General features: G+C 40.2%; 2 protein-coding genes across 10 annotated transcripts in view; both read right to left on the reverse strand.

Annotated features, from left to right (window-relative positions):
- shank3b (SH3 and multiple ankyrin repeat domains 3b) overlaps nt 1-16,325 on the reverse strand; it is a 50,838-nt gene extending 34,513 nt beyond the window's left edge. For 4 of the 8 annotated variants that reach the window (XM_051393063.1, XM_051393061.1, XM_051393059.1 and 1 more), the window contains exons 1-2: nt 15,919-16,325; nt 10,810-11,279 (exon numbers count right to left, since the gene is read on the reverse strand). The gene's annotated coding sequence lies outside the window, so the exon portion shown is untranslated. The remainder of the gene's footprint in view (nt 1-10,809; nt 11,280-15,918) is intronic. The other 4 variants (XM_051393066.1, XM_051393060.1, XM_051393062.1 and 1 more) reach the window with 2 other exon arrangements.
- Nucleotides 16,326-22,183: 5,858 nt separating this feature from the next.
- LOC127359214 (uncharacterized) lies at nt 22,184-27,444 on the reverse strand. Of its 2 annotated transcripts, none has more exons than XM_051393089.1 (6): nt 27,231-27,444; nt 25,387-25,546; nt 24,534-24,635; nt 24,290-24,415; nt 23,319-23,360; nt 22,184-22,521 (listed from the first exon to the last, which is right to left on the reverse strand). In XM_051393089.1, exons 1-6 carry the CDS (start codon nt 27,368-27,370, stop codon nt 22,423-22,425), a joined length of 669 nt encoding a protein of 222 aa, XP_051249049.1. In that variant the 5' UTR covers nt 27,371-27,444; the 3' UTR covers nt 22,184-22,422. The 2 variants fall into 2 exon arrangements, with proteins under 2 accessions (XP_051249049.1, XP_051249048.1); XM_051393088.1 differs by having other exon boundaries at nt 25,387-25,549; nt 27,231-27,441.
- Nucleotides 27,445-27,744: the final 300 nt, after the last annotated feature.

Here is a 27,744-nt window from a genome sequence, read left to right on the forward strand (position 1 = left end):
TGTGCAGACTATTTATAGCATTTAAATCAGTTCAATATTATCCAGCTGCCAGGATTTTATTTTATTGTGAAAGCCTCGAGGTCACACATCCTGTCTGGGGATGACGACGACGACGACACTGTAACCCAGATCGCTTGAAACTGTGTGTGGAGATGGATTTATCAAACTGGCACAGCTGGTGATTGATTCAGCCAAACAGTTAATTGTGATTTTAATTCATGTTTCTAAATGTTTCACTCTTAATAACGTCGGATTTGACTTGGAGATAATTGCAGGTTGGTTCCGGTACAGAAGTCTGTGGATGCGGGTTTGTCTTTCAGAGGCTGCATCAGATTTAAAGCAAGAGTGAGGATATGGTGTCATATGAAACTAGACGACCTAACGCAGCGACTGGTACCAAACATCGGCAAGGAGGCTAAATAACGCTCCGAAGTCAGGCTAAATGTTGGTGACGGTCTCTTCTTTGCAGACATGTCCGCTTTATACTAGTTTTGACTGGAATGGGGTCCATAAACAGTGTTGGAATTGTATGAATTGGGAATGACTGGAAAGCCTAGACACATAATTAATTCATTCGTCCTTGAAGGCACCAACAGAGAGAGTTTTCAAAACAGTCCCCGCTCGCAGCCGCGTTGACTCTCCATCATCTGAGTTTGGCCATAAAATACAATATCTAAAACACATTTTTAAGTCTTTAAGAGTGGATTTTCGCAGCATGCTGAAATGAACTACAAGGCACGGACTGTAATCAAGTCGCGCTGGCAGGACACTGAGAAGCAGCTCGCTGAAATGAATCACTTCCTTTCATTCAGTGCAGTAAAAGGCCGGTAATTGCAGCGATATTTAACGCTAACATCTCGCCCTGTGGAGGAATCCTCGGCACACAGGACCACATGTCAATCTTTCAAATGTCAGAGGACCAGAGGAAAAGAAATTACAGACTCATTCAGTCCTTTTCCATCACCACTCGCTGCTATTCAGGGTCAAAGCGGGCTGCGGAGTATCCCAGCATGCACTGGGTGGAGGTCATGGCCAGGTCAGCTGCAGCCATTCATATTAACACCTTTGAGGCGTTAACAGTCGCTGTGTTTGCTCTGGTTTTAAATGTTTAATCGGTTGTTTTACTCCTACTGCATTTCTTTCATAAGGCTCTCCCAACAGATTAACTGTATTTCTGTTCACTATCAATTATTATTTTCTAAAAATAGATCAGTTGTTAAGTCTACAATATGTAAAAAGCGAAATGATTTAAGCCAAAGTGTAAAATAAACAAGATTATTTCCAGGAAAGAAAACATGTGCTAGTAAAAATGTTATTTATTTCTTGACTTTTCTCTAATTTCAGCCTGTTTCTTGTGGGAAATGTTTGCTTTTATGTCTTCAGGCCTCTATAAAAGTATTTAAATGAAACATTATAAGAAGTGAAAATCCCTCTTTGGTGGAATTACTCACATTATTGTCAACATGGCGAAGGATGCAAGGAAACAAAGCTTAATTTTAAGGGGTCACAAGGTAGAAATGTTGGGAAATTACAGTAACTGGCTGACAACAACACTGGAAACGACTGTTTTATTTTACAGATACATGATTTTTACTGTAAATAAAACAGGAAATGCTGTGATGTCTTCTTATTCGTCAGTTGCTGCCAGTTAAATAATTTTCTGGTTTTCATGGTTTCTTACAGTTACAAATATGATAAACACACGTTTCCTACTCTGTAATGATCTGTCATGATGCTGCATTGAGTTGAAGCACACGTTGCTTTGCTGGTAGATTTTTATTTACCTTGTGATTGTTTCAATGGAGGATAAAATGATATATAGAATAACATTACAGTCCTTTATTCAGTGTTTTGGCATCTGATAAATCCTTAAAATTAATGGAATTGTTATTTTAACCAGACTTCCTGGATTTTATCTTCTCACCTGTACCTGAAGCAACACAACCCCGGTCTTTGGTCTTTGTTTTTAACTTTCTAAAAGACCTAAAAAACTTAAAATAATGATCAAATTAATACTCATTTGATGTCATTTGTAGGCATGTCAGTCGGTTGGTTTGTTGGCTGAAATATCAGGATAACTACGGCACGAAAATTTAAGCAGATATTACACTTGCTAAACATCAGCATGATAGGATGTACAAAATGTTTCCGCCTCCTTATAAAGGACAACCTAAAACAATCATTATCAGTTTAAGTGTGCGCTGTGTTTACAATATTTTCCCAGCTTCAGCTTTCCATCAGACCGCCTTTTCCGACGGGGAACTGAAGCCGTAATATTGTTCAGACAGAACCAGTAATTTAACCCCACAGAACAAAGGAGGTGCTGGTGGACTGCCGCCTCGATCAGTTAGTTAGTTTGTGTTATTGGGTGACTTTAATGGTTAATTTGGATTTGATTTGGATCTGAACGTGTGCACTGGGAGTGTTAAACGTGGGGCGATTAAGATGCAGATCATGAACTGAGTGGACCCCCCCCTTAATTTACTATCATTTTTCTGCAGCTCAACAGCATCCAATAAAGGCGTAAAACAGTCCAAAAATAACACTAAAAACCTGAATAACGTTTGAGTTAAGCACTGATGTATTCTGCTGTCTCAGATTATAGCAGGCTGTTGGTGTACTCTGACCCTGGACAACTCTTTATCTGTTCTTTGCTTTTGTTTTTTTTGTTCGGTACCAGGAACAAAAGCTGTGAGCTCAAACACATTATTTCATCATTACAGCTCACTATGTTTGTTTTGACAGCTTCAAACACTGAGCTCGAGCAACAGATCAGCAGATTATAAAACATAATCAATATAATACTGTATCTCCTCGCTTATTTAAATAATACCGGTGCGGTCCGGTCAGATCCGGAGCCAAAGGACTCGCCTCCGTCCCTTCCTCAACAACTCCCTCTGCAATCAACTCTGAGTTGTTGGGTTTGTTTTTCAACCTTCAGCTGTTTCTCTGCACTTCAGAAAACACTTCAGATCCACCAATCAGAGCCTCTGAATCACCTTCCTGCCATTTAAGCGTCTGAAACAAACCCTTTGCTGTTCAGAGGCGGAAGGTGAGGTCGACTGGACTTCTGGAAACACAGAGTGCAGAAACTCTACGAGTCAACACACTGACAGAAACTCATCACTAATCACAATGTTTTTTCTGGCCTCTGTGAATCTGACGAGCAGGTTCAGCCCCCAAAAACCTCCCTCGTAGTCCGTTTAACGAGCCAACAAACACGTCAACACTGACTAAGCACTTGTGAACCCAAGAGCTGTTGAGTTTTTTCCCTCTTGTGTGGGTTTCTTTTAATCTTCACCTGTTCTGAGGCTTTGAACTAAGACACTCACATATTTGTTGGAACAAAGGAAACTACAGAAGTGGGGGAAAAAAACAAAAACCTCAAAACGTTTTTCCGATTTTAGGGCTTTTCATGCATCAGTGACTGGAATAAAAGCTTATTAAATCAGAGCTTTTCACTGTTGTTTGATGGATTAACCTTCAAAATGAAGCAAAAAGACAAAAGGCGAGCCAACTCTCTGACAGCTGTTCAAATATAAATCTGTGACACACACTGTTGTGAAAGAGCTCGCTTACACAGGAGCTCCTAAACGATGACTTCCATCGTTGTCAGTCAACTTGTACTGTAGGATTTAATTAATCTTACACACGTTATGCTCGGCTGAACGTACGACTTCTACGCTTACGGTGAGGTTGTGATGTGGTGGACCTTAAAGCACGAAGAAAAGAGGAATATAGAGCCACATGTGCTGTCTTTGTTTGACTCTCAGTTGATTCCCAATACTGCAGCTCAAAGGTTTGTCTTTAAAGGCCGAGAGAGCTCAAGATTGAATGAAGAGAGGGAGCGACGGTAGCGAGAACAAAGTGAATCAAATAATTTAAATGTTATTTTCTGATTCAATGCTGTTGTTGTTTTATTAAAGAATAATAAGGTCTGCTAATTCAGTGATAAACATTTAATTTCCTATAAATTCGTCACAATAAAAGTCTGCCATTATTTTGTTATTTAAAAGCTCTTATTATGCAGCAGCAAAATCAGGAAATGTTGGGTTTTTAATCAGCAGTGACTTAACTCGACTCCTTTAGAGCTGAAAACGAACATGAATCGTTTTGGCATTGGCATTGTTTTTCACCATTTGAGCTTTAACCGGCAGTCTTTTAATTACGTCATCTTGCACTCTTCTTCAACCTGGCGAATTGGCGCCACCTACTGCTTATCTCGATGAACCAACTCCTAACAATCACATAACGGTAGTGGACAGAAACATTTTCTTTCGCTGAATTACTCGAAATCTGGTTAAAATTTGAGCAACAACTTTCACATTAAACCTTGTTATTTGTCACATTATAATAAAGATTGTAGCCACTTTAACTATATCTTAGCCATCATTTTGCCATGACCATGATCTAGCCATATCGTAGTTGCTGTAAAATCTAACTGAACATCCAATATTTACGTTTCTCGTTATATGACAGTACACTCACAGTCAAGACCACAGCTTTAGCCACAACACGTAAAATACTAATCTAATAATATTAAAACAAGCTCACTACAGTTTATAATCGATCTTTTGACACTAGATCTGATCGCTAAACTGCTTAAATTCCAAAAATGAAGAGAATTTCTTATGTAATAATCCATCCAATCACCCAAAAGTCAGATTGTTGATCTTATAAATATAATTTCTATATCTGAATTTGAGGCGACAATAGAAAGAAGACGGGAAATGAGAAAAACTTTGCATTCATGGTTGGTGCCACGCTCTCTTCCGTTCATTCTTAAACCCATCCCTTTCTTGATATTCCTTTTGTTATAGCTTTCCTCCTCTCATTCCTTCACTCTTTCTCACTTCCTTTCTTTCAGTCTAGTCACTGCACTCCTTCTGCTCTTCCCGCAGTTCAGACCCTTTCCTGACAATCCTCCTTTCACACCCCACTAAGCAAAACACTTCTGCTATTAGCAGTTATACCATATTTTTCTCTGGAAAATGCACCGTCTCTAGTCATCTTTATGCTTGCTGCTGTAAATGTGAATGGGTCCTTCAGGTAATACTCAGTGGGAGCAGGAGCAGCTTTTGTGTTGCTCACAGCGGTTGTTTTCCTCCATTGTTCTCTGCAGAGAGCTCTGTTATGTAACGTCTCCTCAGGTCCATCCTCAGGTTTCCTTCAGGACTGATCGGATCCAGGATGTTCAGGTCTGATTTTGGCTCTTGTGGAAAGGTGAAATTCTTGTTCGACTCGAGCAGCGGGAGGCTTCATCCTGAAATAACTCGGGGTCACCATTTTGATCATTTCCCGTTTTTGTCCTGAACAGAGCCGCTGTCCTCCCACACAGCTTGTACAATACAGCAGCTACGTGCTTCATCTGGAAATAAGACCTGAATTCAAAAGGCTTCGGTTTCACAAAACCAGAAGATGTTTGCCCATATGGCTCTGAGAGAGTCTGTCTCCTAATGGAGAGTACGTTTAGCTTTAAATTATTTATTCCTTTATATCTATATTTAGTTTTAACTACTTAAAATTCCAATATCTGATGGCAAAAAAAAGTCTTGTCTAAAGTCAAGTTTCAAGACTCCAAAATTTTTTATATTAAATTGGCTGCACTACTTGTAAATTGTGCGTATATTGTACAAAAACACACACAAAAAAAACTCAAGGTCACTGAGTTCACTGTCACTGTCAGATTATAGTTTATAGAGTCATAAATTCTTGCTGTGACTCAGTCGAGATACATGACAGACTACACACTGGTTTCCTGACCAATCGTAGCTTGCTGTCTTTCACGACCTGCATCATTGGGAGGAAAGTGTTAGTAACCATTGATGGTATATAATCAGTGGAAAAAGCTTCTGGGTCTGTGAAGTGTCTTAAACCTGCATTCTATGTAACAGCCAGCAGGGGGCAGCTCCACTGGTTGCAATAACACACCGGTACCATTCAGTCTTATGGAGAAACGAGTCGACTTCTCAGTTGATTTATGAGCTCAGTAAACAGTTTCCTGATGAGTTTCTGGTCTCAGTCTCTAGTTTCAAGTCTTCTTCCATACAGCATGATGTTCATTTAGTAACTGATGGTCCCATTTAGAATAAAACAGACCATAAAGCAGGGTATGCTTTAGGGCGAGGCTACCTTGTGATTGACAGCTCATTCTCAGTGAGTCCGTCCAGCTCAACGCACCAAACTCAGATCAAACTGTCAAACTAGGCAGTGCTGATCAGATATGGAGCCAGATTCTGTTGTTGACTATTTCTCTCCTCAATTCTGTTCACAAACACATTTTTACTGTCTTTACTGTCTTACCAGATTGTGTGTGACCAGGCGGGCCGCCATTGTTTCCTGATATGGACGAGTTGAAACTTAGCAGTCATTGAGAGCAGCTCAACTCAAAGTACGTCACCTCTGTTGGCAATGACAAACCAACATGGGGACATGAATAACGCCAAACTGGAGGATTCAAAACGGAACTCCACAAACTGACGGGTGACGTTACAATAGGTTCACACATAACACAAACATGGCGTCTGAAGCTTTGTGTATGATACCGGATGTCTTGCGTCCTCTGTTTCACAGTTTCGCCTCACAGCATCATCATTCATCTCTCACTTAGCCATGTTTACCATTGAGGAGCGCTCTGTGCTCCTACTGGCCAACTTCCACCAACACGTCGTGTAAATGACGTGCTCGTCTTTCTGTCTGAATGTCGTGAGGTGTCCCCAATGCAGCTGATGACTGTGATTCACTATACAGGATAAAATCATTATTCGTCGTGTCTGACGGCCATGTTTGTTCCTGCCGCCCTACCTCTGTCAGGTTGGGCGGATATTATGTTGTCTAAAGCCAGCAGATGTTGAAATTCAAGTCAAAATTAGACATTTGATACCAGCGATTTACATTCTGATGAGGTATAATCATTTTCACGGTCAGAAAAATGACACGTGAAGATGTCCTGCCACAGTCTTCTTGCATAATTCATGAAAGACTGAATGTTCCTTTATAGTGAGAAGAGCTTCTGTGTTACCAGCTGACAATGATCACAGTCTGTCTGTTGTACGCACGAGGTGATCAGGATGAAAAATCTGCCTCACGTCCTGAAATGCAAATTCTTTCTCACACAGACAAGGAGAAGAAGAAGGAATCAGACTGAATCCAACCGAATGGCAGACATTAAGAACAACTACAGAAACAGCCAGTCTTCTCACTGATGGCGTTGTTTGTTCATGTAGCTCATATAGAGGCATCAGTATTAAACTGAGACTTGTAGAAACATTAATAGGGCTACCTATAACGATATAGAGGTTATGATTTGATATATAATTGTGGTGTACTTGTACAGTTATTTGTCCAGCCACAAGTACAGTATGTCAGTACAGGCATCTGAACAAAGACACGACCCAAAGTATTCAAGAAATGTTCTTAAAACTCATGGTATCACCAGTCAGATCGATGCTCTGGTTGTTCAGTTGTTTGTACTAAACATCGAAGTGTAGACGGAATACTTCAGCTGGTGTTTTGTTGGCCAATGACAACAAGATGCAAAAGCTATTTAATCATGCTCCAGTGGAAGCAGGAAAGCGAATCCACTTCTTCTTCAAAACAGACAAAATGATTTAAGGTTCTGTGTTGTGTCGTGTGTGTGAGCCAGCGAGGAGTCATTTTCATCCTGAAAAGACTGAGATATAAAAAAATCACTTCGTAGACCTTAAATATCCCTGGAACACTTAAAGGCCTCAGTGAAGAGGTGGAGGAACCGGCAGAACCTCTTAAATTAGGCCTCAAATGTAAACAGTGGCAGTTTAAAGAACCATACAGCTGTTATTATCACGTTTTAGCCGTTAACTGTAAATAAATCCTCAGATCATTTACTTAAGTAAAAGTAGCAATACTGCAGTGTAGAAAAGCTCTGTTAGAATTCAAAGTCAGTAAACACACTGAATAAAGCAGTTCCACCTTAAAAATCACCGCTTCTCCCACACTGTTGGACAGACAAAGGACGTCCCGGAGGTTATCACCTGCCAGTTATGACGCAAAATGCCAATAAATCATACATATCTAAATACGCATGAAACCCACTTTTTATAGTTTCAAATAACTAATTAAAACCAAATCAGAAAAATAAAATCAGCAGGATTAGATCTACTTGAAAGACAGAAACCATATTTGGGTAATATTTATTTGACGTGGTTTCTTTAGTTTGTCTTTTGGGAAGCTTTATGAGCTATACTGCCTTCAGCCACCAGGGGGCGATTGAGATGTCTGCTCCACTATTGGAGAGCTGTTGTGTCGTCCATCTGTATATATGTTGATGGTGTGAAACCATACAGGTTATATCATATTCACCTCACCTCTACAACAGGGAAGAGGTCTGACTCCGTTATTTATCTACACCGGAAGTGGGAACGTTGCGTACATTCTCACCTTGACCCCACATTTAATGAAATATGTGATCAGCTTTAATAGTCCAACGTACAGCATGACGGACTGACAGAGCTGGAGGGACAGGACAGGACAGACTGTAGACGTCGGCTAAACATTGGTAAACATCGGCTGGTATTAGATCAGCTCTCCCACACAGCTCTGGGATCAGCTGCTGTTTTAATAGTCATGGTGGCGGCTCAGTGTGTTGGTATTTGTGTTCGTAACAATATGAACAACACAAGTTGTCTGAGTGGACGTTCATCAAAACGTCTGTTAATGCTGTGTTTCTTCATCGAAAACACTGCGGAGTCACAGCGGAGACTCATCTGGTCCAGCTTTCACATGACGTGGACTTTATTAAATATTAAAATATTATAAACAATTACAGTTTTAGTTTTAGTTCATGTTGATAAATCAGCTTCCAGACGGAATAAAGTAAAAATCATCTGCTTTTGTAATTGTTTGTGTAAAGGAGCAGTGTCTAGCTTTTAGTGGCATCCAATGGTTGCAGATTACAACCGCCTCGCCTCACTAAACTACAGTGACAGTGAAGTGCACAAAAAACGTTAAAGGTGGACGAGGCGGACTCCATATTAGAGGATAAAAACTATTCCTATATCAAGGTGTTTATACACTAATGAAAACATACCTATGGATATTATATTTGTTAAACGGCATCAAAGTTATGCCAATCTTCTTACATTCACCTTTAAAAGGTAACTTATACATGTTTTAGATCAAAATGTGCAGAAAGACCTCAGATATCTGTATAATTAGTCCTAGAGCTCTGTGTAAACTTTTGTTTTGGTGTTTGAAATGGGTTTATCAAAAATGATGAATATATAAATAAAATAATATTTAAATGTCTAATAAATTAGTTTCACACAAATATCGACTGACACACAAACCCAGGCAGACTTCTCTTCCTCATAATGTGCTGTGGGAATCATGTACACTCTTACAAGAATATACACCTGGAAGAGAGAGTCTACAGATTCAGACAGTATCTGAACCATATTTCTGTGCTGTATTATCGCAGCGATATTGAAATTGCTCTTGAAAAGTCACCACAGAAACATCAAGCTAATGTACTGCTAGCTGTAAGGTAGTTAACACTGTAGTTTTTCAGTCTTTTCAGTTGAATATCTGTAGTGGATGTAGTAAATAACGAGTTATACAGATTTAATTGCATTTGTTACCTTATCAGCTGAAAGTCTTCTCACTCCTCATGGATCAAGGACATTTTTTAATTAGTTAAAGTGTAAAAAATCTGGTGTACTATTAAGGATTTACTTAAATGTAACAGGATGTGTGGACCTTTGTCTGCACAGGTTGAGAGGTTTGTGTTTGCTGCCACTCCGGAATAATATCTAATAGTTTTATTTAATTAGTTTATTGTCCCTGTGGTGGGTTTGTAATGTTATTTTATTGTATTAATGTATTTGCATTAATTTACAAGTTGGTGACCAACCTGTACATTTTACAGCATTACTTTTATTATTATTATTGTTATTAGTCTGATTTAGTCACTTTAGTTTCTACATTTTATAGGTTTTATTTTCCTGCTGTATGTTGTACTGGACATAACACTGATGCTTGAAAAGTAACTCTTTGACATCTGTATGTCACAATAAATGAATTTGGGGGAAAAGATCATGTGTAGTAGGTTGTGGGAACCAATCAGGAAAGAGACTTTTGACTTGTCAGCAACAGGAACACGAAGTTAGGAGACAAAAGTGGAAATGGCGGCTGGCAGGAGGTCAGTGATTTCAGACACATCCTGGTTCTATTTAAAGAGATACTCCACCCGAACACATGAGTTATATGACTCTACTGTGAGGAAACACGTCAATGCTGCTGTTAAAATTAACATTATTACTAAATGTATGAAAAGTTACTGACATAGTGTTAACGCCCTCTAACCCTGGACTTAATATGTTTATATTGTGACGCAGTTGTTCGGACTTTAGACGCTGTAGAAGCACCGGACTGCGATCTTTACCTTGATCCGACACTGACAGCCTCTCTGAGCCGCTTAGCTACAACACACAGCAACTATTACAAACGGTCATGAATGTGCTTCTAGTGACCGTAAAAGCTCCAGCTGCAGTCTGACGTTAGCTCTGTTAGCTCTGTTAGCTGTGACTACCAGCTAGCTGTTCCTGCTACGTTGCTGTGGTTAGTCTGTCAATCACTGCGGTCGGTGTCGAGGCCACGCCCTCTGAAGTCGTTGTCCTTTGCAGGTCTCTGATGCATTATTTTGAATTTACTGAACTGAAGGTTGCAGTTACACTTTACTCTGACTGGTTCAGATCCAACCCGGTTTAGTTCCAGGCAGATAAATTCAACACTTCCAGTATTAAAGAAAGGCAGTTACACCACCACACTTACCTATCGTCAGCAGTCCCATCAAACTTTTCCAATGGCCTTTACTGATTTCTACGGGTCTCTTCTGGTCTGTCCTGGCCTGGTCTGATCCACTCTACAGAGTCTGGCTGGATTACGGGTTTGGTACTGGTTTGGCCTGATTCTGGCTTCTAGTTCTGGTCCAGCTTGAGGTGCCAGGTTCTTGTGTCTCTGGTTGGGTTGTGGTTTTGCTTGGACCTCAGCAGAGCAGCTTTCAGAGAAGTTTCTTGTGGATTGTTGTAATCCTGTGAGTGACAGAATGAGTACTTTCTGCAGGAGGTGAAGTAGTTTCTGAAGATGCTTTAGTTCCTCTTGTAGAATGAGCAGAATCCGCAGGAGGTGGAGCAGCTTCACAGTCAACGCTTAGTTCAACTGTAGTTATTGAGTAGTAATCCTGCAGCAGAGTGAGAGGTCTCAGAGTTTCAGATTGTATTCTGGGAGCTGCCCTGCCCATCCTGTAGAAAGGGGAGGAAAAGAGGGAGGAAGAGCGAGAGGAAGATAGGGAGGAGGCGGGTGGGAGGTAAAGGAGAGGGAGGCCAGGATGTGAAGGAGGGGAAGGGAGGGGAAGAAGAAAAAAAAACAACATGTCAGGAGAGGAGTGTACAGAGACAGCGGAGCGTGCTGTCTTGCAGTTTAAATCAGAATTGGGTCAGACACAGTTTCATTTTGTGGAGGCCATTTCAGGTTCAGTCAGTTACACAATACGAAGCAGTTGTATCGGTTTGCATGGCAACAAGGACCGACCGAAAGAGTCGTAAACGCTGTTTCTATGTGCTGCTACGCTGGTAGTATTATGTAAAGTTCTAAATATTGATCCGTCTTCCTGTTTCTATTCTCAGACGAGCACAAAAACTAGAAAACCGGTGGTGGGACTCACTAGTGCAGCAGACTAGGGATTACTGTTAGCCTAAGTTAGACAGAGACACAATAACTCGGTGATAACAACTGGATTGACGTGATGGAAGACAACAGAGGAGGAAACAGAGCAGAGCTGCATGTAAAGCAAGTGGAGACATGTTTGTCCAAATGCTTCATCCATCCAGTCAAACTTTGGGAACCAATGAACCGATTCTTAAACTAACCTTCTCACTTTAATTATATTAATTGCATCTTGTTTTATAAAATAGATTATTAACTTATTGCTGGCCTGTTGTTTAGTGTATGATTTATTGATCGTAATGTTCTATATGACGTAAGGTGATCCTTACTAAATAAAATGTGTTGTTATTATTACCTATATTATTATTCCCGACTCCGACTTCGGACTTCCGATGTAAACGAAACGCACCATTAACCTAAATATCGGCACTAACCTGTACTTGGATATGCTTGTGGATTACTGTTACTGATTAGTCAGTTAGCAGCATACGATTGGCAGTCTGCTTTAGGAACCAGCTGTTGACCTTTAGTAGCCTATTAGCAGAGGGCTGTTAGCATACTGGTAGCCAGCTGGTAGCCTGCTAATAGCTAACAGCATGCTAACCAGCTGGCGTGTGTGGGTCTGTGGAACCGGTATGTTTCCATGGCAACGCCGACAGCAGGAGGACATGTTGGAAACAAGAAAACAATAAAAAAAAAAAAAAAAAACTTGACAAAGATTAGAAGTACTTCCTGTGACCAACACTTCCTGTTTCCCGTCTGGGTTGCCAAGGAAACGGATGTTTGGCAGGAAAAAGCCGAGAAGCTGGACGGCACTGATAACACACACACACACACACACACTGTCATTGTGTGTGTGTGTTGGACACTGGTCTCGCATTAGTCCGATCCAGAGTCTGTAGATCCGGTTCCTGTTGATGTGACTCTTTAACTCGGAATATTTAATAAAGTTAATCTGTTAATCTGTTAATCTGTTAATCTGTTAATCTGTTAATCTGCGATGGTTTCAGGTGTTTGGGGCTGAATGAAGTTGATTTCCAGCACTTTCTGTCATGCAGTGAAGTTGAGGAAGCGTTTGACTACATTTGCATCCGTCATGTGTCCGTGTTCCCGAACCAGAACTGATCGGATCCTGATCGAAACCCGTCACACACACACACACACACACACACACACACACACACACAGGAACTGGATTCTGAAGCGGTCCAGTTGTGGTCAGATCACAAGGATGCTTTTCATTGTTAGGTGTGAACAAGATGTGTGTGTGTATGTGTGCGTGTGTCCTGAAAATGTAGCTCCCTTGGCCATTACCATGGTAACCAATGGCAGGAGATGATAATACACACTGTATTATCATCTCTCTCTCTCTGACACACACACACACACACACACACACACACTCTCTCTCTATCTTGTCAAGTTTCTCACATCACTGGGAATCTAAAAACTGAGGCAGATCTGCTCAGTTTTTTCTCTTCGCATTAAAATCCTGACGCCCTGTTCGCAGCCCCCCTAGAGGCTGAAACGAGCATTACAGCCAACATTTAAGTGATGGATGAAACGAACAACGTACCGGTGATCAGGGTTGGAGTTTAATAACGTTTTATTGAATACTGAATACTTAAGAATCAGTCATTTAATGAATTCTAGCTTCAACTTAAACCTGCAAGAAACAAGCATAACTTGTTATCAAATAGTTGGTTATTGGTCTTTAATATGGTCTCCACCAACTCCAGAGGGAAATATGTGTCTCTTCAGCTGCTAAATGCTCCATTATCTTCCCCAGTTAGTCTCTAACTGCGTATGTTTGCAGCTGAGCAGGTACTGCAGCTTTATCTCTGAAACAACGACACTCAATATAAGGATTAATACATAAAGACTCATCACTACCAGAGACACATTATCGGTGTTAGCATTAAAGGACCAGTGTGGAGGATTTAGTGGCATCCAGCAGTGAACTGAATAAACGTGTAGGTGGCAACAAAAAATGCCCCTAAAAAAAGTCCCTATCTCGAGCCAGTGGTGTGTGTGAACATGGTGGTTCAACATGGCCTCTACAGAAGAGGACCCGCTCCCTCTGTAGATAAAAACGTCTCATTCTAAGGCAACGAAAACACAATGATTCCTACATTCAGTTGATTATACCCTAATAAAAACATACCTGTGAATATTATATTTTTACATTTCTGCCGGAAGATCCTCCTCAATGTTACACACAGCAGCTTCAATACAAAGTTATAATAAAATATCGATTATAGCCAATAGAAGTTATAATTAACTTTCTTTCACAAGGTCCCAGAACTATCACATTCATTACATTTCTAAGTATATATCTACTAATGGAGGGGTGGTACGATCGACTGACCCAAACTGTCAGGTTAATCGGGTTAGTTGGGGAAATGGCGCTCCACCGAGTGCTGTCACATGTCCCTCAGGCGCATCCTTTGACCGTCTTCGAGGCGTCGTTTGTAGTTTTTTTTTAGCATAAACGGAGAAACAAACTACAAAACGGAGCTCAGCAGGAGAGCTGAGAGAGGTCCAGTGACGCCAGTAGAATGACTTTTTATTTACAGTCTGTTGCATAATTTTCATGCTAGAACGAGTTTGCTCTGAACTGTAAGAAGAGTGCAGTGTTGCATCGTGGGAAATGCAGTCTTGTAACTGCATTTCTTCTTCTTTTTTTTTTTTAACTATCTGAGGCATGTCTCATTTTGCTCCTGTGGAAATGTTCATTGAGGCCAGCGAAGCAGTTTAACCTCTGACCACCAATGCCGGGGTAGGAGGCGCTCAAGGCGAGGCCCTTACTGTCGCCGTGCTGGGCTTAACGCGTTGCCATGACAACCACGTGATGTTAAAGAGTGTCAGTGCTGCAGAAGACGAAGATCCACTTCCTGTTTGAAGTGTTTGATTTTTTTTTTTGTGTGTTGAGCAGATCATCTCTTTAGATAGACGGTCTGAGACTACGGCCTACACACTCTCTGCTGCTGCTTACATAACACACACACACACACACACACACACACACACACACACACACACACACACACACACGAGGACGGTAAAGTGATGCTGGAGGAAACAGAAACAGGAAATAAAAAGACAACTCACAGAGAGAGAGAGAGGGGGGGGGAAGACTAATGAAAGAAAGAAAGGACAGGTGGGTGGGACAAAATATTTAAAGAAAGGAGAGGAAGATAAGAGATGAGGAAAGAGGGAGGAAAAGGAAATAGGGTCAATAAAGAAAGATGAAAGACGGGGAATGAAAGGAGGCTAGGAAAGGATGTGAGAAGAGGAAGGAAAGGGATGGAGTAAAGGAAAGGGGAGGAAAGGAAGCAAGTGAGGAATAAGGGAAGGAAATGGTGTGAGGAGACGAGTACGGAGTAAAGAAAAAGGAAAGAGGTGAACAGGAAGAGAGAAGAGGCAAGGAGGCAACTGAGGATAGTAGGACAGAGTAAAGAATATAAAGAAAGGATGGAAGGAAAAGAGGAAAGGAGGCAAACGAGACGAGGAATAAGAAAAAAAAGGGAATGGATGTAATTCCTGAAAGGAGAGAAGACGAGAGGATGGAAAGGACAGACGGCAAACAAGGAAGAGAGGGAAGGAATGACGAGATGTTAGAAGGAAAGGACGCAAGGTAACAGAAGGAAGGAAACGAGGGATGAGGAAGGAGATGAAGAGAAGAGGGAAGAACGAAAGGAGGCAAGGAAAGGGAACAGAGGGAACAGGACAGAGGGGTAAAAACGAGATGAAGGAAAGGATGAAATGAATAAGGAAGAGAAAAAGAAGAGAAGGAAAGGAATATAGGTAGGGAACGCAGAGAGGAAAGAAGGAAAGGAAAGGTGAGAAAAGGAAGCAAAGGGATGAGGGAAGGAGATGACAGTACGGAGGGAAAAAACAAAAAAGGAGAGGAAGAGGAAGAGAGGAGGGCAAACGAGGAAAATATAGTAGAGGAGGCAAGGAAAGGAAGAGAGGAGAGGAAGGAAGGGAAGGAAAAGAGTGAAGGAATGTAGACGGAGGAGGAAAGGAAATAAAGAGACGAACGGACGACGAGAGGTAAAAAAGGTAAAGTAGGTAAAGAACAATTTGTCACGACTTTTAAAGTTAAAGAACCGGCAGCAAGTGAGCGACACACACACACACACACACACACACACACACACACACAGCTGCAGAGAGAGAGAGAGAGAGAGAGAGAGAGAGAGAGAGACTCACCCAGAAGATCACCGACTCGTTCTCCATGATGATAAACTGAAAAGAAAAAAGGAAGGACTGATGGAGAGAGAGAGGGAGAGAGGGAGAGAGATGATGGAGGAGAGAGAGAGATGATGGGAAAAAAAGAAGAAGAGGAAGAAGAAGAGGAGGAGGAGGAGGAGGAGGAGGTGCATCTGGAGACGAAAAGAGAGAGAGAAGAAGGAGAAGAAGGAGAAGAAGGAGAGAGAGGAGAGAGAGAGAGGGAGAGGCAGGATGAGTGGAAGGCTGGTCGGTTCAGCCCACACACTGCTAGCATGACACACACTCTGTGTGTTACGAGTGTGTGTGTGTGTGCGTGCACGTGTGAGTGTGCACGCCGTCTCCCACTCCAATGCGTGGGTTAGAAAACACACCTCTCTCTCTCTCTCTCTCTCTCTCTCTCTCTCTCCCTCTCTCTCTCTCTCCCTCCCTCTCTCTCTCTCGAGCTGAGCGATAGAGAGAGAGAGAGAGAGAGAGAGAGAGAGAGGGGTAAGCAGCGTGGGTGTGGAGGAGCGGCCCCGTCACTATGGCAACGATGCAATAGCAAAAAAAAAAAGGATTCAGATTCAGCATCCAAGCATCATCATCATCATCATCATCACTGGCCAATGATGACAAGCCCTGATGCATGATGGGGGATTAAGAAAACAGCTGTTGAATCCATTTTTTATTTCGCCAATGTTTGATTTCATGACATTCTTCTATATCGGCCAATCAGAGCACACGTGGCAGGAGTCACCTGACCCCCCCCTGCAGGAGACGAAGAGGGTGTTTTCCACATGTGAAGTCGGAGACGTCGGAGGATCACCGACTGTGTTTACACTGACGGTTGAATCTGTCAGCGGCTCCATTCACAGGCTGTTACACAGCAGCGTACCTGCTGATGGGAATATTCCAGTTCTGCTGCTTTTATTAAAGAGTTGAAGAAATAATATTCCAGGAGTTTTCCCTGACAATACAGGACAGATCATCCGACCAACAGTCGGGTTTCAAACTGAATCCTCACCCAGGTTCAAGTAGAAGATCGTAGTGAGGGGCTAAAGTATAAGGACAACTTTTCCAGGATATTTGGTCATTTTAACCAATTTCCAGATGTTTCCACGACTGGAAAACTAGTCTCTCACGTTTGAACTTCAGTGGACATTTAACTTCCATTAAACTGTAGCTAACAGCGCCGCCAGTGGCCGTTCAGTGAACTGCATCCTGGGCGTCAGTCGGCCAACAGAGACAAACACTGAACGCTGTGAAATAACTGACAGTCATATTTAGAATAACGTTACTATCTGCTATGTTCCTATATTTTATCTGGACCGTTAGCTCCATGCTGCTAACTAGCTCACCGTTTACAAATCAGCCGGACAACACCAGCGTTAGCCAACTAAAAGACATTTTGCTCGCGATAATGTTAGCGAACAAAGCGAGCTAAAATTTATCAGACTCAGGACAAAATAACCTGTAAACGCGCAGAACGATCAAACCAAACATATCGTATTTCGACTTTTACTTAAGTAAAGGACCTGAATTCTTCCTCTTCCTCTGGAGGATTCACATTCACTTCAACACAATCTAAGTGTGTTTGAGCAGCATCTAGTGGCCTTTAGAGGAACTGCAACAATGGCTTTAGTTCGACATTTTGGGGAATAATAATTGTATAATTTCCCCTTGAAATCAATGACACGAGGTGGTTCAAACTCTACCGCTTTTGTCCACAGGGGGCGCCAGAATCAACACAAAATAAAAGTTCCTTGTAGCTGCTTTAAGTAACATTTTCAATGCAGGACTTTAACTTTAACAGAGTATTTTTACAGTGTTGTGTTAGTGGGGACACTAATAGGGGAACTTTTCATTCACTGCTGCTGATCTAACAAGCTTTAGTTTGATGACAGTGAATATAAACAATCTTTTTAATCTTCTTATGTCGAAATTAGAAAACGATAAAACAAACTGTCATCAGATAAATCACTGAGGCTCGTGTTCAAGTCACGATCACAACAATGAGTTTTGCAGTTATTTATGTGGCTCGAAAGGTTCAGCCGGATGTCGCAGCTGTTTGTTTGAACTGTCAGTTCTGCGTCAGTATATATGAAACAAACAAAAGTCCCACTCTCACAGAGTTGATCACACTTGATGGATTGGATGAAGCATCAATAGATAAATAAACCTCTAATCTCTGGCTTCCCTCCTCTATAGATCTGCTGCTCACGTCATCCACTGCAGCTGAGAGAAAATGAGACAACAGTGAGGGCAGGTGGAGCCTAAATGTGATCAGTGGAGAGAATAAACCGACTGCTGTGAGATTCAGTCTGAACGAATACTCAAACTCCAAGTAATAAAGATTAGAGATGGCATGTGCGACACCGATGCTGCAACCTCGATTATCTGCCAGTAGCATCTTTTCCCCTGTTAATAATTCAATATCATGATCAGTTGTGAAACAAATATTCTACTCCAGTGAAGGAAGGAATATAAGCCCACAACATGAATTATCCAAATACTGCTGTTTCTTTCTATTTAAACCTTTTCACACTGAACTTTTAGCTGCATTTTTAATTCTCAGCAGCATCCAAACATTCAAAATTAAATTTAAATTAAAGCTGCAAGCCGCGATGATCGGGCCCTCGCTGTCCGCGCATGTCGGGGTGTGCTGCATACAAAGTTTTACTTCATCTTTCCAGTAGGGGCGCTATGAGTATGACTGAATGTTGGCATGTAGATGTGTTCAGGGCGGGATTCTTATCAGACGTGAAGTTTAGCTGAGATTGGACAAAGTACACTGAAGTTATGACAACTTCCTGTTTAATGGCGAATCGCCAAAATTCGATGGCAACTCACGGGCAGGATTTAATGAAAGTTTCAGCAAATGTGACAAAAAATTATTTATATAAAAGTTACCTAGTGCAGCTTTAAGTAAATTGTCTAATCTAACGATGGTTAAGTGTCGAGGACGAGAAAACACCGAACTGGTCAAAAAAGCAGATTATTATTATTATTTGGTATAAAACTTTCCCTAAATAAGCTTAAATTTCCAAGAGTTACTGAGTTTACTGTTTGGGTTTATACTATATTACAGTTTTTAATATAATATGAAACAATAATGTCTTATAATGTCTGTCGGTCCTCAGTTTACTAAATTATATAAAAAGGCTCCCTTAAGGAAAAAAAGCTGCTTTAAATAACCGGACAACCTGTGACGCAGGTGTTTGTTTGCAGTCATAAACTAATACAGCAGTATCTATATTTATATACACACACTCTGACTGCCACAGTGAGCTGAAGAGCTCAGACTTATTTGTGTAACCAATAACATAAACTAGATAAATAACACTTAATTTCACACGCTGTATCAGAGTTATTGATTTCAGGATAAAGAACGTGTCGGCTTTAATGGACTGTTACTGCTGGGATTCAGAATTCAGTTCATACTTCTAAAATCATTTATTTTCTAATCTCTGCACACACACACACACACACACACACACACACACACACACACACTGTATTTCTAACACATTTTCATTCTTTGAATTGATCCGTTCATGGTTACAGAAGAGAGTTTTATTAGCACATAGAAAGCAATTTACTGGTGTCGGTTTCATGGTCACAACCTGCTACAGTATAAACGATATCAATGAAAACCAGCCCGGATGATCAGAGTTGTTTATTTATTTGTCAGGAACAATGTGTTTGTATGTTCATCTGTGTGTAACTGATAGAGAGGCACAATGTGGGTTTTATTTTTACAGCCGACACCGATAAAATAACCAATATGTATTTTAAAGAGAAGTTTCATAATCTGTAGTTTTTACACCCCTGAGGGTGAGACAGGCTCAGATGTAGTGAGTCTTGTTTCCAGTAAAAGTGCATTAAAATAAACCATCATAGAACATAAAGCCTAGAATTAAAGAATTAAAAAATAATTATTAAAATCAACCGATAATTTATCAGATGTGATTTAATTAATCCCAATAATTTAAAATAATATATATTTTCCATTATATAAAAATGTATTGATGTAATAATTATGGTGCATCCGTAGTTACTTTTACTGTCAGTGTACCTGCAGACATCAGGTTTGGTTGGTTGTCCAACATTCAACATTTTAGCATAACTTTATGTCACATTTATGTCTCATTGTTGTACTTTCAGCTGTAGATAACAATAATTACTAATAATATAATTATTTAGAACCTGGATTATCAGCACAAAATGCAAGAATGAATGTATGGACAGACAGTTTTTACTTAAATCAGATACAAAAAGATTTCAAACTAATATTTAGAGCCTTTAAAGCTCTTTTCTGTTCGGAGGAAACTTAAATCAGAGTGTTGCTTGGATTAAAATACAAACAGCCGGTAGGTGCAGCGTTATAGCGCCCTCTGCTGGACTGAAGGAGCCTGAACTCTGGTTCTTATTGTCTCCAGCTGATCTGTAACCAGAGGAAAGACGAGGACCCTGAGCTCCAGTCAGTGTTTCCATCCACAGCCTGCAGGGAAACAGTTCGTTTGGATAATATTAAAATAACATTTCATGGTTCCAGCTGCTCAAATGTTTGAAGATTTGCTTTGACTGATTTTAATATTTTGAGGTTTGGACTGTTGGCATTGTGATGGTTTCACTTTGAGCTTTATTAATTAGACTAACAACTGTTTTTATTATCCAATGGGAAAATAGTTTTCTGGTAAAAGTGGAAAGAAAAATAGTTGTGAAAACTGTGAAGATATAAGGCTTCACATGAGAATATAAACATTTTAATCTCAAGTTTAGACAAAATTCATTGTCTCTTTAAATTGAACATTCATTTGAAATGATAAATATCAGGTTTGCACTGAATCAAACTGACATACAGCCCTTCCTGTATCATACTAGATTTAGTCACTATGGAAGCCAATTCCTGCCAGCAAATTCAAAAAAATTGATGAAAACTCACAATTAGGTGATAAAAAGTCTAAATTATTGGATAAAAAAAGTCCAAATTTAGATACAAAGAAAAAAAAAGTCATAATTATGAATAACAATGAGGATATTTTATTATCAAACCCACATTATCATCTTATGTTTGTGTTTTACTGGCTATAGGCTTCCACAGGGTTATTCTATCTATCTTATCCCATAAGAATATATTATAAAATGTTGTGTATGTTTGAAAAGAAGGAAAAGAAAAAGAAAATAACAATAATGTTTCTTTCTTTATGTATTTTGTAACAATCCACAAAGTTTAATCAGAAGTTGAGAATCTGAAATCATTTTAAACAGTTAATAAAACCAACTGCGGCCTCATAATTTGACCGATTTAATAAAGTTAAATGGACGTGTGCTCAGCTCACATGGTGCTCTAAGTGCTCCACTGTGTCCACGAATGAGTTAATGGAGAAACTAATTAGCAGATTGATCCATAATGGAGATAATCAATCCACCTTAAACAACCTCCACAAACCTGTTTCTCCACTTTGGGGATTTTTCAGCGCCGTCGGATCAAAGTTTCCCCACCGAGCTGAAAATCTGTATTTTGGGATTTACATTTTAATTTCAGGCTGAACCCCCCCCCCACTGATAACCTGACAGCCTAGTTACCATAGCAACCACCCACCTGCTGGGGATTATAACCTGTTTAATGTGTATCCGAGGTGCGTTCAGGTGTCGGGGCTCCACAGCATGCAAAGCGATGTCATTACGAGTCCCAAAGGATCGTCTGATCGACACGCAATAGACCTTTTTCACAGCAGCCATTTTGACATGAAACAGTAGGGTAAACACAGGTGTTACCGATGGCACGAGCAGAGCCTTTCCAGTGAGCCAACCTGCACAATAGCAGCTGTTGTTGGTCCGGGACTGGGGAGGAACATTAGTTTCAGTATAAGTTTATTCATAATTAATTTTATGTTACAGAAAATTCATCTCAAATATTGTTATTTTTTATAAAAGTTACCAACTGCAGCCTTAATATCAGGCTGCAGGCGCGTAGCTGTGACCGTCGGCAGCATTTCCAAAATAGATTTGATGCCTAAAGTTCGCTGCAACTCCTGACTGACACTGAAGCTGAAATTTAAACTCACACTCAGTTTTACAGTTAAACTTTTCCAGGACAACATCGTTCATTTCCAGGAGATTTGGTCATTTTAATCAATTTCCAGGCGTTTCTACGACTGGAGAACTAATCACTAAATTCCCAGGTTTCCCAGGACGCCTGGGAACCTGGAATTATACGTTTATAAATGTAATAAAAAGATAAAGACAGCAGACGTAAACCGGCTGTTTGAAGTTCATTTATTTAGAAAAAGACTGACTTTCATAATCATCCATCACATTTAAACACAGAGAAATATTTCACAGAAACTAAATACAAACATCAGAAACTCTAATAATCAGTACTCTGATTACTGTAATCTGATTACTACAGGATACTGTGGTTACATGGTACAGTCAGTGTTAAGGTTTGTTATGTTTCACTACATTCGGCTCTGGTCGGTCTCCAGAGGTGCGTTTGTTTTATGTCTCTTTGTGTCCCTTCAGTAACAGATCCATGTACGCTCCCGTCACCAGACTCTCCTTCGAAACACCGAGCTTCTCCATCAGATCCTCGGCCACCTTAAAAAAACCACACAACAACAGTTTAAAGCATGAACTCTGACCCACGATGAGAAATGAACCCAGGAGTTACGGGTTCTTCCCTACGGAAGCTCATTACCGCCAATATGACGGTAAAAAGAGGATTCTTTAAGTTATTATAATGAGAAACTTTCTTAGTATCTCCATATAATTAGAAACCTTTATTAGGTGTGATAAAACTGATGACATGTGGAATGCAATAATTGTGTTCTTGAATAAGATGTTGGGCACACTCATTATGTCTTTTGGGATTTCTACCAGATAATGCTCAAATGTCTTTTGGGATTTCTACCAGATAATGCTCAAATGTCAAAACGCCGAAAATCCTGGTGTCGTTTATCTATGATAACGGGGCGCAGGATAACTTTACTTCTCTCCCACTTTGTCCACTTTTAAGGAATGGATAGAAGTACTAAGCTCAATGGCGAGCTATGAGCGGGTCACCTACAGAGTAGCTGGGAGGGAAGATCTATTTAATGCAGTCTGGGTTCCGTTCCCAACTCAACTGCTGCTACCGACCTCTGCAGAATCTGTTATTTGGTTCAGGTACAGGATGTGTGTACTATGTATTTATATCTATGTTTTGCGAACTCCTTTTTATTTTAGGAGACAAAGGATCCTGTCATTGAAAGTTTCTCACTATAATGACATAAAGAATCCTTTTATCCCCGTTATATTGGAGTAAATGTGCTTCCATACATCCCACATACACCATATTATTACATTTCAACTTTCAGGGTTGACCCCAGTTAACATGCAAACACTCAGTAACCGACCTGCTGCCCCTCTTCAACTGTCTGCTCTGGACGCATCACCACCTGAACAAACAAACAAACAAACAAACAAACAAACAAACAAACAAACAAACAAACAGGTTACTTCCTGAACTGTGGATCCATCCTGTTCACACCTGTTCGTCTCAGTGGGAAACAGATTTCCACTTCATTAACCGGCTCCTCTGGGAAATCTCACACACATTCAGAAAACTCCAACAACTATAATCAAACGTCTCTGAACGGTCGGCAGGCGACGCTTCACCGCCAGCTGTCGCACTTCAACCCACAGAGTTTTATCCTCACTGTGAAGCATCGCGTTAGAAAAGGTTGATGGAAACCAAAGAATTAAAACCTGTTTTGAGGTGGTTTTTGCTTTTATTTGATAGAACAGCTCAACATGGACGGGAGACGGAGAAAGAGAAAGAGAAAGAGAGAGAGAGAGAGAGAGAGAGGATAGATGTCCCTCTGTTTAAGAAACCATTTTCCAGGACCTTCCAGGACCTTTCCAGGAGGTTTTCTGGACAATTTAAGAAAGCACTTGTCTTTTCAAATGGACTCAATCACGTATGTCTTCTTTCAGAAGTCATATTTTCTTACATTATGGTATCATATCTCATAATATATTTCATAATAAGGAGATCATTTGTCATTATTGATTATTAATCAGCCAGACACAGAGAATGAATTTACTTCTATTGTGAATGTGCTTTCATAAAAACAACATTCAACCTTAAGATAATATTTAACCTTGTAGAACTATATTCATTATAGATTATTGTTTGATCTATAAAGTGTTAAACTCACAGATATTAAATATTATAATGATATAAAATGAACAAACAATCCTCATATTTAATAAAGTGAAACAGAATATTTGGTTTGATTTGAGCTTTAATTCATGAATTTAACACAAGTTAAAAGACTGTGTGTGTGTGTGTGTGTGTGTGTGTGTGTGTGTGTGTGTGTGTTACCTCCAGCTCCATGTAGTTTCCGAGTCCCTCCACTGAGTCCAGGTGAACTCTGGTCTGACCAATCAGAAACAGCCGTCGCTCCTTCCTCACCTCACCTTTAACCCCGAGAGCGTCTGAGAGCACAGCCTGCACACGCACACACACACAGAGACACACACACACACACACACACACACACACACACACATTAACCTGAGGGAACTCAGTGTGTCGCTGCAGAAACACACACAGGTCGGCGTTTTACCCGCAGGCTGGGCGGGTCGTTGGTCGGACTGATGGAGTAACGCGACAGTTTGGGTCCATCGGTGTCGGGACGCTCGTAGAAGATCAGCTGACCTGACTCGTTCTAAACAAACAAACAAAAAACCAAACAAACAAATAAGCTGCGAGTCAGTTTTATACCTGGGTACAAGATTAAATCACATTTAATTCTAATTTTTAAGATATTTCTTTCGTATCTTAAAATAAAATAAAAAGAATTTTATACATTTTATTCCTCATTTTATTTTTTTTATTTTAATTATTGTTAATTTTTTATTATTTTATTTTTTAATCTATTGTCATTTTGTATCTTATGTCATTATTTTTTAATGGTAATTTTATTTTTTATTTGTATTCACTTAATCAATTAATTTTATTGTGATTTTTAAATTTATTTTATCAATATTTATTATTTTTATTCATTTATTTCACTTTTCCATTATTGTGTGTTTATTAATTTGTGTTGTTTGTTTTCTCTTTTTTAAACAATAATCTCTAGTAAATATGATTTGTGTAGTTTACTCAAAGTGCTCACAAGACATTAAAGAGAGAAAAATTAATAAAAATAATGTTAAAATATATTACAACAACAATATATAGAAAAATAGAATAAAATATATTTCACAGCTTTTGTTACTTTATAAATATTCTTTATATAAAACATATGAAGAGTTTGATGTTTAGTTATTTATTATAGTTAGTCAGTGTTATACTGCCAGTGGCCACCAGGTGGCGCCAACAGTTCAGTCTCTGGTTCTGATGGTGGAGCTGTATTACACACACACACACACACACACACACACACACACACACACACACACACACACTGTATGTACCATGAAGTCTCGCAGCTTCAGTCGTCCGTGGCTGCAGTTGAAGAACGTGTCGTGCTGTCTGATGATCGTGCCCTCTGATTGGCTGAGCTGGGCGGCCTTCTTGGCGAACTGCGTCGGGTCGCTCACTCTGGCTTTGATCTCCACGTTGGACGGCATGTTTCTACTGAGCATGTGCAGAACAGAGAGAGGACAGGTAGACAGTTAAGTACAAATATAACTGAACGCTGTCACCATCACCCAACTGTAATCAATCAATCAATCAATCAATCCATCCATATATCAGATTATTTGTACATAGCAAGAAGGATTTGTGGTCAAGTATCTAATTTCTTGTTTCTCCTTGTTTGAAATTATTAAATTTTTTATTATTATTATTATTATTATTTAGTCGGCTGTAGTATCGGCACAATTTTTTTTGGTTTTCAAAAAAATTAGTTTTTTCAATGTTTTTATATTTTATTGTTTTAATTTTCAGTCTTGCACAATTGTATCTACGGTTGTTCAATTTGTTTTTATGTGTTTTTTAAAAATGTTTGCATGTTTGTAGGAAAGGTGAAATTATATAAATAAAATTAAGGGTATTATTTATTTTTGAGCAAAGAAACTTTTTTTCATGTAATTGTTAAAAAGTGAAATATTATTTATATAGGGTAAAAAACGTTAAAAACACCAGAAGCTATAAATATGCTAATTTCGTTCATTTCTAAAGAAAATATACTTGAAAATAAATCATGAAAAGTACATAATCCTTAAATTAATTATTTAAAAATAACAATAATAACAGAGAGTTCAGTTTTTATTTATTTATTTTGCTGCCACTCTACAGCTCCACATCCCGTCCACTGTACAGCTGCCACTCTACAGCTCCACTCTACAGCTCCACACAGCTGCCACTCTACAGCTGCCACTCTACAGCTGCCACTCTACAGCTCCACTGTACAGCTGCCACTCTACAGCTCCACATCCCCCACTCTACAGCTGCCACTTAAGCTCCCGTAGACTCCACTGTACAGCTGCCACTCTACAGCTCCACTTAGAGCCCCTACAGCTGCCACTCCCCCACTTACAGCTCCACTCTACAGCTGCCACTCTACAGCTCCACATCCCGTCCACTCTACAGCTGCCACTCTACAGCTCCACTCTACAGCTCCACATCCCGTCCACTGTACAGCTGCCACTCTACAGCTCAATCCGTCCACTGTACAGCTCCACTCTACAGCTCCACATCCCGTCCACTCTACAGCTGCCACTCTACAGCTCCACTGTACAGCTGCCACTCTACAGCTGCCACTCTACAGCTCCACATCCCGTCCACTGTACAGCTCCACTCTACAGCTCCACTCTACAGCTCCACTCTACAGCTCCACTCTACAGCTCCACTCTACAGCTCCACTCTACAGCTCCACTCTACAGCTCCACATCCCGTCCACTCTACAGCTCCACTCTACAGCTCCACATCCCGTCCAGCAGGAGGCGGTAATGTACCTATAAAGCTGGTTAACCGCCATTAAAACCAGAAGAAGAAGCAGCGGCAGCAGCGGGATATGGCGCCATCTTGTGTGCCGTTTACAAAGCACATCATTGACATTAACTGACAATACGAGACATTTAATGCTATTAAACCAACTCCACACACATAACATTTAAAATAATTAAATTATATTGGTGTTTAGTTAGAATTTAATACAAATATTACCATGTTTTTGACCTAATAAAACCCAATAAAAAAAGAAAAAGTAACAACAAGCCGTTATTTATAAAATGTCCGTTACACGTCTACGTTATGAACAATGGCGGACAGCCACAGAGGAGCACTAACTAACTGTCAGAACTAGACTTATTACCTGTTTACGGTGTTTCTGCTGTTGTGTCTCTGTCTGCTTAGACTTGATTTTACCGCGAAACGCACAGTTCCTGCGGGGCGGAGCAGCAGCGGCGGCCGGAGAGCAGCCGACAACTCACGGAGAGAGCCGAGAGCCGACATCAAACTGACCGCAGAGCAGCGCTCAGGGACGGAGAGCCGCTCTCATCACACGGGGTCTCCTCATGGATGATCCGCTGGAGGGGAACATCTCAGTCTGCGGCTGCGCAGAAGACACATAACACGGAGACGAAGACGTCTCACTCCGCTTCATTTCTGCTGCACAGAGTTTTACAGCAATACTCCACCTAATAATCTATAATCTATAATCTATAATCTGAGTATTAAACACTCACACCAGGTATAAAACGGGTGGTTTCAATAAATGTGAAGCTTGTTATAACAATTACAATTCATATTCACAGTCACAGTACAAATAGCATCAATATATAAAATCTGAAACTTTATTGACAATATATACATTCAATACATTAACT

Source organism: Dicentrarchus labrax, unplaced genomic scaffold (assembly GCF_905237075.1).
Source record: "Dicentrarchus labrax unplaced genomic scaffold, dlabrax2021, whole genome shotgun sequence".
Lineage (NCBI taxonomy): Eukaryota > Metazoa > Chordata > Actinopteri > Moronidae > Dicentrarchus > Dicentrarchus labrax.